Below are 10,185 nucleotides of genomic sequence, written 5' to 3'. Positions count from 1 at the left end.
CTGGGGGGCAGGAAGGGGTCCAGCGTGCAGTACAGAATGGGAAAAAGATTCAGAGTGGGTAAGAGAAGGGGAAGTTGGCTTGAGGGGGTGGCAGAAGGGTGCGTGGGGGGATGCTGGAGAGGGTTTGGGGCCTAAAAGGAGCGGGAAGGGGTCTGGGATGGGTTCAGGAGGTGATAGAAGTTGACTGGGTGGTGCATGAGATCTAGAAGGGAATTAGAGATGTGGGAGCAGGAGGAATGGGGATGTGGGGCAATCTGGGGAGAGGTGAGTAGGAGCAAGTGACTTGGAGGGGGAAGAAACTCCTGTGGGAATACTGGGAGGAAGTTTGTTGGCCTGGAGCTGGGTAGAGATGTGGCTGAGAGCTTCTGAGGGCAGTTCTGGGGCAGAGGGAGCTTTCAGAGCTGTGGAGGAAGGAGTGTCTGCAGGAGCACCGGTGGGTTCCCCATTAGTTTTAGGATTACCTCCCCTGCCTCGTGGAGGAGGGAGCCCAAGGACAAAGGTGGGAGTACCAGGATCCATCCATGGGAGGATTTCCCAAAAAGCTGTACAAATGCCCAAATACAAAGCAGTGATGAGTCCTGCAGCTCTCTCCCCAAACACGCGGCCTCAGGTCATTTTGTTGCCTGGCTAAAAGCCACCCGAAGGGACCTAAGGGCTGTTGTTTGAACACAGATGTGTCGGGGAGCGCAGACGGCGGCTGCGGCAGCGCCTCGTGTCAAGAAGTTTGCCATCTACAGATGGGATCCCGATAAGCCTGGGGACAAGCCCCGCATGCAGACGTATGAAGTGGATTTGAATAAGTGAGTATGCCCCGTTAGGGAGAAGCTTTGCTGCCGGGCAGGCACGCCGGGGCTGCGTGTGCGTACAGGTTACCTGAGAAGTGATAACGGGGTGTGGGTGAGGAGCACTTGAGCTGACAGCTGAAGGTGTCAGCAGTCTCGTTTAGCTTCCGGGGCTGTTAAAACCTGGTTAGAATAGGCAGGGAGGTGATGCCTCAGTTGTGTTCCAGAGCTCCTTGTTCTCAGCGCAGGTAAGATGAAGGTTATTCCCTGATCAAGCAAATCTTACTGTGATTGTGGTGGATTATTTTCCCTTCCCTCACCCATCAGTGCTAAGTGTGCCAAATAAAACTGTTTTGTGCTCTCAAGAGCTGTCAGCAGTGAAATGGTCGCTTTGTTTTGTGACTTCTGTGAGGTTTTACCCGTGTCCCTGTGCTGAAGACTTGAACGTGTTTGTGGCTTTAATAAGCTTTATTTACATGGTAAATTTTGGGGCATGTTCCCAAAAGGAAACTGCTTGACGTGTAGCTCGCAGTCCCACACCTGGGAGTTAAGGCATAAGCTTCACTGACTCTTCTTATAGTTTTCTTAACACTTTTAGTTTTTTTACCATTTTCTTAACACTTAGTTCCTAGTTTTAGGTCATATTAAACTTCTGGTAGCCACCTGCATGCTTCAGCGTAGCTGTGACCAAGAAAGCTCTCACCTCTCTGAGTCTTTGGAGGGGTGCAGTCCTCCCCGTGTCACAGAAACCTTCACATGGGCACCTTGATTTCCCTGAGCTCCAGCTGCTGCTGCGATCTTGCCAGAGGAATTCACCTCGGGCCTTCTCTGAATGCTTCAGATACGAAGCCACACAGTTCCCCGCATGACAGAGAGCTCAAATTTTTGTGTGACTTGCACCAGTTAATAATTTCTGGGTGTTGCCTTGGCTCCTGTGTATAAAATTACATAAGTCATCCAAAGACTGTTTGGTTTTGTGTGCAGTACTGCCTCTTGTGACTCACGAGGACAGGCAGACTTGTTAAAACCTGACCCAAAAGGCCAGGACTGGTAGCAAGGCACTCGGTTTTCAAATCTGGCTCAACCCTGAGCCAGATCTGGGCTTCTCTCCCACCCGGGGTGAGCTGAGGCGAATGGTTCATGCTGCTCATCGAGATATCTCTATTTTGTTGCCTGGAATTGGCAGAAATATGTGTTTTTAAATGTAGATCAGAGTTGTTTCAGGTGCTGCTTGGTTGGGTAACAGAGATCAAGCACTGAGGCTGGGGGGGAACGAATTTCACAGGCTCACCGACTGTTTTCTGTTACAGATGTGGGCCTATGGTGCTCGATGCTCTGATCAAGATTAAAAACGAGTTGGACTCCACTCTGACCTTCCGCAGATCATGTAGGGAAGGTAAGAAGGATTTTCCAGCCTGCTGGATGCAAGATTGCCCTTGAAGACTGTCGCTGACTGCGTGTGTAACCACTGGAAAACTTCAGGGTAGACGGCAGCCTGCCGCTCTCCTCTTCCAGCTCCTGCATATGAAATACCTCAGTGAATCAAGGAGCAAAGTTAAAGCTCGTGTTCGCAGGGCGTAATCGCACAACACCATGAGCGATATGCTTAAATAGCCCCAGTCGTTCCAGTTTCTGCCCTGATCTGGTTCATCTTGCTGCCCTCCAGTGATGGGCTGCGTAGGGAAATGGAGCGAGAGAGATTACGACAGCAAAACTGAGGGGGCAGAGGTGGTGAATGGCAATGAGTTGTAGGGGCTGCTTTATCTAGCGCTGCTGGGGAAATAAGGAAGGGTGTAACTGGAAGAGTACTTAGGACTTCTAGGAATAGCTGCAGGAATCTTTTTTTGGCCCTTTGACTAAGCTACGTGATTGATTGAGGAAAAGGCCATCCAGTGGTTTTGCATTTCAGAGCTACTGGCTGGTTCTGGGACAGGTACAGACCAGCCTGTCTGTTTAACTGCATTAAAATTTACCTGGCCAGGTGACTTTCCTGTTAAAAAAAAAAAAAAAAAGAATCATCCTAATGCATGGGTAACGATACGATGCTGAGCTTAAAATGATCACTGTGGAAATGCAGGGAGGGAGGATGCCTTTATGGAACGGCTTTGGATTTAATGAGGTGGGTTGGCAAACATGAGAAATTCAGGTGCGATTGATGCCTCAAGATGTTCAGACCTGGATCTGACTGAACAGCACGCTCTCACGCAGCCATTTCCTGCAGAATCTGCATAGCAGGCAGAGGAATTTCTTACGGTGCGGTTGTTCCCAGTGTCTGATGTTTAGATAGCCAGCGCTGTTCCCAAGCAGCCGGAATTTCATTGCCCTGAATACTTTGGGAACCTGAAGACAGATTTTCAAGCTGGGCTGGTTTAGTCTTGTGCCTTTTCCCCTGCGCAGGGGAAAACCAGAATGCCATCACGCGCTCCTGCTGCGTACTCGTGGGCCTGCGCCTGCGGTCCTGGATCTCTCTCCAGTTGACTGGAAAATAGTTGGAACCGTCTCTCGCGTGGGAGGAATAACCTTGTTCCGACGCCGGCCTTTATCTGGCAGCCAGGGGCAGGATTGCCAGGGTTAGCTCCGCCAGCGTGAGGAGCGGTGGCATGTCTCTGACTCACAGCAACTGATATGTGTCAAATCCCCTGAAATTAGAGTTTTGCCCTTTCAACATTTGTCTTCTTTCTAATACGACGTCTGAGGCGTCAGTCTGGGTCAGATACCCGAGCTCCTGACCCCAGCAGTATCTGGGACGGTTCTGCGGTGGGTTTTCTTGTAAACCTTGGCCTTCTCTGGGCTACATCTGATCCTTCTATTGCTGGGAGATCGTTAGTGGTGTCACTTAATCCATTTGTTAAGCTATTTATATGCTGCTTGTTCTGGGGAGCGTCTGTCCACCTTTGGGGGTTAACGAACGTCGTTTAGGGCACCACAGGAAGAAGCTTCTGTCTCGGGGACTTTGATTTATGTGCCTGACCTTCAGGGGTGCCTTTGACTGGAATTACAGGGCTGGGGGGGGCGGGATGCGCCTGTCTCCCACATTATAATCTGTGTTGCCTGCCTCGAATCAACATGAGCTCGTGCTTCAAACTTGCAGACGAAGCTGCTTGTTTTCTCCACCCTAAGTAGCAGGTAAAACTAATGAGTGATGCAAAAGGGTTGAAGTGTCCAAGCCACTTGTTTTCTGCTGCGGAAGGAAGTTCAGCGCCGAGAACGCGTTTAGGCCTTAATGAAAGTGACTCCTGCGTTTGGTCTTTATTTAAACAGCAGCGTGTTTGGCCCGATGGCAACTTCTGGCGTTTTCCTCGGCACGTACAGGGTTTCTTGAAGACAGCCCCGGGGGTGTGTTTGGGGCCACGAGGATCTTCCTCAAGTAGGATAAGAGGGTAAATACTTAATGCTTTATTTTCTCCCGCTCAGGGATCTGCGGCTCTTGTGCTATGAACATCGCTGGCGGGAACACGCTGGCCTGTATCAAAAGGATTGACCCCGATCTCAACAAAATCACTAAAATCTACCCTCTCCCCCACATGTACGTGGTGAAGGACCTTGTTCCAGTGAGTATCTGTCTCCGTCAGCTCGCGACCGAGGTTGACGCGTTCCGGGGGTTCAGCTTGGGTTGGAAAGGATAACGTTGGGAGGTGCCAAACAAGATCAGGTCTCAATTCATGTTATTCCTCCTGGGGTTTTCTGGCTTGGGTGGGTCTGAGCTTCGCGGCAGTGACTAAATCTGTCCTCATTTGGAGGAATGTGGCAGGTTGAGGTAGAAAATGCCACCTTCTCTGGAGCGGTGGCAGGTGCTCATGCTCTCCTGCATCAGATTTAGCTTAATAAACATGACCTCTTTGCCTTTTGACTCCTAGGACTTGAGCAACTTCTATGCACAGTACAAATCCATCGAGCCTTATCTGAAGAAGAAGGATGAGTCGAAACAGGGCAAGGAGCAGTACCTGCAGTCCATAGAAGACCGTCAGAAACTGGTTACTGCTTCTTTTCTACCCTTGAAATCCCTTCCAGATAAGACCAGGGTTAAATGTTAACGTGCGGCAGCTTCTAGTTCCTTTCATGACAAAGCTGTCTGGTGCAACACCCGACGTGGGTGGAATCTGCTCCCTGCAGTGCAGCGTCATGGCACACCTGCATTGCCAGGGGTGACGTTTGGTGATGAAACGCGGTCACGGTTGCGATGGGGATGTCTGATTTCCACTGGCCCGCACCTCGAAACTTGGTTAAAACATGGCAAAGGCCACAGGCTCGTGATACTCCCGCGGAGATAAGGCTCTGCAGTTTATGTGGCACGTGGGCCGCCGGGCTCAGCGCCGTCTCTAGCTGCAGCGTGCTGAGCAACGCGCTCTCCTTGCAGCCTGCTGGGTTTTACAGCCCTAAAAACGAACAGCAAAAAGCTTTAACCCTTTCGGATGCGGAGGCCTGATGTGTTAGCACAAGCCTTCGGGTGCCTGCCTGGAACGCCGCGTTATTTTGAGGGGGTTTTCTGGGAGCCTGAAAGAATCTCCATCCGAGGGCAGCGGTTAGTTCAGCACCGCTCCGTACTGCTACCCGATCCGTATGTAAGGCCTACAAGGACTCTCCCTTCGCGTGGCGTTAGGAAGTGGCATCCTTGAAAGCGTTTTCTCGCTCGAGCAGCGATAAGCAAACCTAAGAGCTGCCCGACTCTTTCTCACACATAGTAAACTCACTTTTTCATCTCGTTGCCGACATTTCTCTGGCTTTGACAACGGCCTGTGTGCAGGAGAAACTTGGTTACGGCGTCAGCTGGAAAAATCTCACCTCTTTCTTTAAATCATGGGTCATTGGAAATGTTACAGTTAGGAATATGACCAATGTAGAGGGAGATGGTAACACTGACGTGCTGAGCTTTGGCAAGTCTCTCCAAAAGGCTGCTGCAGTAGCCTTGTTCCGAGCTCCCGAGAGTTCTGGCATGGGGTATATTCCTGAATTAAACTTCATGAGACCTTTGTCCCAAAACAACTTTCAGATACATGAATTAAGCCAGACTGAACTCTGTCTCTTAGCCTGGGGGGGGTTGACTGAGCTACTAGGAGACTGCTCCTCAGAGTTTGTCTCCTGCCCAGTGTCATTTCCATGCAGGAAGTGACTTTTCTTCGGTGCTTGAAATAAAAAGGCCTCCATCTCTTCAAAAACGGTGAAGTAGCTAAAGACTCGCCCCGTTCCCGTTCGTGTAAGCACTTGAGGGTCCCCTCCAAATGTGTGCTAACAGGGCTTTTCTCTCCTAGGCCGTTGCACAGACCTTGCTCGCTCTTCTGTAGCACGGCCTTGAATTGTTAATTGGTTATTTATCTGTTCCTTTCCTCAGCCACTTGCTGGGACAGGCTGGAAGGAAGAAATGCCGGAAGATTGAGCACTTTTCACATTTTCCTCCAGCATTCCCCCCTGCCCCTGTTGTCACAAACCATTAGTTTTATTTACGGGTCGAGCTGGGAGGATGGCAGGCATCTTGTTTCAGAGGAATGGCCCTCTTCCAGCAGCGCCGCTTCATAGTAAGGTTTTGGGGGCCGCTCTGTCGCATCATCCCCCCTTGCAAGAAATACAAGGCTTAGCTGTGGCTTTCTGGTCTCCCCCCCTTCTGTGCAGGACGGGCTCTACGAGTGCATCCTGTGCGCCTGCTGCAGCACCAGCTGTCCCAGTTACTGGTGGAACGGGGACAAGTACTTGGGCCCCGCGGTACTGATGCAGGTAAGGATAGTAGCCGTGATCCTAGACCAAAATTCCCCAATTAATGGCTGCTTTTGAAACCTTGCTCTGATGGCAACACCTCGAAGTGTTCAGTGTGTCAAATGCCGCTGCCTTGCAGGCCTATCGCTGGATGATCGACTCCAGAGACGACTACACGGAGGAGCGCCTGGCACAGCTTCAAGACCCGTTCTCTCTCTACCGTTGTCACACCATCATGAATTGCACAAGGACTTGCCCTAAGGTACGTCTGTGCCCTACGCACGGCCCTCCCGGGGCTACCGCCTCGCTTCCCAGGATTCTGTCTCAAAAAAGGAAAACACCCGCTTAAGCTTTTGTCTTCCTCGAGCTCGCCTTGGCTTGTTCAGCCTTTGGACGTGCAGCGAGCTCCCAGTGGTCCCGCTGGGAATAGCGACTGTAGGAGAGGGCACGGCAAACCTTGTGTCGCGCGTCGCAGCGGTATCTCTTCCTCGTGAGCGTGGCTGGGGCTTTGGGAACCTGCCAGGATTTAGGAATGTGACAGTGTGGCGCCGGTGGCGCGAGGGGCACTGTGGTGTGAGCCTTGTCGGTAGTAGGCTTAACCCTCGCCCGGTGCGGCCTTACGCCCCGGCAGTAGCAGCAACCCCCGGTGCGTTGTGCAACGGGGGGGACAACGGCAAGTCGTCGGCGCCGCGGGGGGACGTGTTTTCTGCTGACGTCGTGCCGTCAGGGTATTTCCCTGTCTGTTCTCCCTGCTATTTGGAGAAGTGAGCAAGCTTTCCCAAACCAGAACGTGCCTCTTCCTCATCCTGCAGTGACCTCGTGCCTGTCGTCGGGCAGACTGTCAAGCTTTGTTTTGCTCTTTCCTAGCCAGCTTTTTTTGGTGGCGGAGTAATTTTTGGGGCTGTGAAATAACACAAAGGCAAACTGAGGGGGTCACGAGGGGAGATCCTGGAGACCTGGGTTGGCACATCAGGAGCGCTGCGTGCTGGTTATTTTGTATTTTGGGGGGTTCTTCTCCCTGAGGTGACTTCACCGACTGCAGATAATTCCCCCTTTGTATGGGAAGCCGGCTCCTGGCCTGGTGTCAGCCGGAGTTCAGCCACGGGCGAGGGTTCAGGGGGGGGTGCCGGGCCGGCGCCGGGCCCGTACGTAGGAGCGCGGGGCGGCGGCACGCCGAGACTTGCTCTCGGGCTGGAGGCGCGTTGACAGCGAGCAGCGCCTTTCCGCCCGCATCCTCAGATCCCGGCTGCCCTCTCGGCGCGATTCCCATCGGTTCTCTGTCCCGCAGCGCGGTTGTCGTCCCTGGCTCGGTCCTGGGGTTTGGTAGCAGTGCTGCGGGATTAAGGGCGTTTCCAGCGTCACGTGGCTGTAGGGTAGAAAAAACCTTCGGAAAGCTTAACTGGCTTTTGTGTGAGGAGCGTTTTCATCTCCTGACTCCGTTCTTGCTCGCTCCCCCTCCAATACACGGTGCTTCTTTGTTTCGGACAAGGCAAAATCCCACATCTCCTGTACCGTCACTATTGAGATTTTATGGAGCAGTTTCCTACCTCCAGGAATTGGCCCGTAACACCCCTAAAAAGGCGGAATTCAGCCCTGCTTGAACTTTATCAAAAATTCCTTGTCGCTCAGCCACTCGTTCTCCTTGATCCCCCACCTTGCTGATTAACACCAGCCCTCCAAGCAGTGGGAAGTGCTGCTGGCTCGGCCTCCAGGAGGAGGTGGGCTCCAAGCAGGAATTCTGTGACCCTGCACGGGGCTGGCATCCTCTTTCTGTGTAAACTGAGGCTGGAACGCAGCAAACCTGTGTCCATGCCCAGCTCCCTCGGTGCATAGCGGCGCATCGGCGGGTTCGCCGTGCCTTGGATCGGGATGGGGAAGGGGACGGGATGCTCTAACATCCTGCTTTCCCAAGAAACTTAACTGAAACTTGGTGTTTTCAGGGATTGAACCCTGGCAAAGCGATTGCTGAGATCAAGAAGATGATGGCAACCTACAAAGAGAAGGCGACGGCCGCCTAACGCCGTTCCCTGCCCGGCCGTGTCACGGAACGGAGCTTCCTCCCGCTGCGGCCAGGGAAGCTGCCAGCGGGCAGCGGGGTGGGTTTTCCGTTGCATGTACAATAAACCCTGTAAAGAACAATTACCCGTCATTAATTGATTAACAATACTGAGCCGACGCCTCTCCCGTAGCATCCCAAACCTCTCCGGTTTGAGCGTGCGCGCGGCCGCGTTCGCCCCTGAGGCTCCGCTGCGGGATGAGGATTTGGAAGCGGCCACACAGCAGGGAGGAATGGGCAGAATTCCCGGTCTTTAAAGCGAAAGACCTGGATAACTAAACCCGCAATCGGCACCAAAACGAGGGAAGCGGCTGGGGAAGGGGAATGTGGGAAGACTCTCACCCTGTTCTGCATCCTCGGAGAGGGTCTGGAGCTCACGGGGCGCAGGTGTGGGGCGGTGCCGCTGGGAAAGCGACGTCCTGCCGCTGTCCCGCCGGGATGCCGAGCTTTATTCCCGAGTCCTGAGGGAGTTGAGATTGACTCGAGCAGGGAGATTCAACCCTGCCTTTTGGGGGCAGAGCCCGGTGTGTTTCCTTGCAGGATTTGGGGGCACAAAGCCCTTTTTTGGGGTCAGAGCCTGGCACGTTTCGTTGCAGGATTTTGGGGTGCAAACCCTTTTTTTGGGGTCAGAACCCAGTGTGTTTCCTTGCAGGATCTGGGGGTGCAAAGCTCTTTTTTTGGGGTCAGAGCCCAGTGGGTTTACCTACAGGATTTGGGGGCACAAAGCCCTTTTTGGGTTCAGAGCCCAGCGGGTTTCCTTGCAGGATTTGGGGGTGCAAAGCCCTTTTTTTGGGGTGAGAGCCTGGCGTGCTTCCTTGCAGGATTTGGGGGCACAAAGCCCTTTTTGGGTTCAGAGCCCAGTGGGTTTCCTTGCAGGATTTGGGGCTGCAAAGCCCTTTTTTTGGGTCAGAGCCCGGCGGGTTTCCTTGCAAGATTTGGGGGCGCAAAGCCCTTGTTTTGGGGTGAGAGCCCGACATGTTTCCTTGCAGGATTTAGGGGTGCAAAGCCCTTTTTTTGGGGTGAGAGCCTGGCGTGCTTCCTTGCAGGATTTGGGGGCACAAAGCCCTTTTTTTGGGGTCACAGCCCAGTGTGTTTCCTTACAGGATTTGGGGCTGCAAAGCCCTTTTTGGGGTCAGAGCCCAGTGGGTTTACCTGCAGGATTTGGGGGCACAAAGCCCTTTTTTGGGGTCAGAGCCCGGCACGTTTCCTTGCAGGATTTGAGGGTGCAAAGCCCTTTTTTGGGGTCAGTCTCGCACGGCAGGGTTTGGGGGCACGAAACCCTTTTTTGGGTCAGAGCCCGGTATTTTGTTGGGGGTGTAGCGCCCCCCTCGTGGGGCACAGCCCAGTGCGTTTCCCTGCCACGGGGGGTTTGCAAAGCCCCGTGGACCGGAGGAGCCCCCGGGGTGTCTCGTGTTTTTGGGGCGTGGGGGGGGACACGACACGGGACGACCCAGGACTACAAGTCCCATCAGCCCGCGCGCCCCGCCCTTCCGCCGCGTGTGCTTCCTTGCAGGATTTGGGGGCGCAACACCCTTTTTGGGGTCAGAGCTTGGTGCATTTCCTTGCAGGGTTTGGGGGCACAAAACCCTTTTTTGGGTCAGAGCCCGGTATTTTGTTGGGGGTGTAGCGCCCCCCTCGTGGGGCACAGCCCAGTGCGTT

At 53.4% G+C, this 10,185-nt stretch overlaps 1 protein-coding gene across 1 annotated transcript; it reads left to right on the top strand.

Moving 5' to 3' along the window:
• Window positions 1–672: 672 nt before the first annotated feature.
• SDHB (succinate dehydrogenase complex, subunit B, iron sulfur (Ip)) lies at window positions 673–8,529 on the top strand. The gene is made up of 7 exons (XM_010153193.1): window positions 673–800; window positions 2,093–2,178; window positions 4,197–4,333; window positions 4,640–4,756; window positions 6,390–6,491; window positions 6,610–6,732; window positions 8,411–8,529. Exons 1-7 carry the CDS (start codon window positions 673–675, stop codon window positions 8,486–8,488), a joined length of 771 nt encoding a protein of 256 aa, XP_010151495.1. The 3' UTR covers window positions 8,489–8,529.
• Window positions 8,530–10,185: the final 1,656 nt, after the last annotated feature.

The sequence above is a fragment of the Eurypyga helias genome, unplaced genomic scaffold, assembly GCF_000690775.1.
Source record: "Eurypyga helias isolate BGI_N326 unplaced genomic scaffold, ASM69077v1 scaffold24296, whole genome shotgun sequence".
In the NCBI taxonomy this organism is placed as follows: Eukaryota; Metazoa; Chordata; class Aves; order Eurypygiformes; family Eurypygidae; genus Eurypyga; species Eurypyga helias.
Note: the sequence above shows the minus strand (reverse complement) of the source record. Positions and strands in the feature narration are given on the sequence as shown.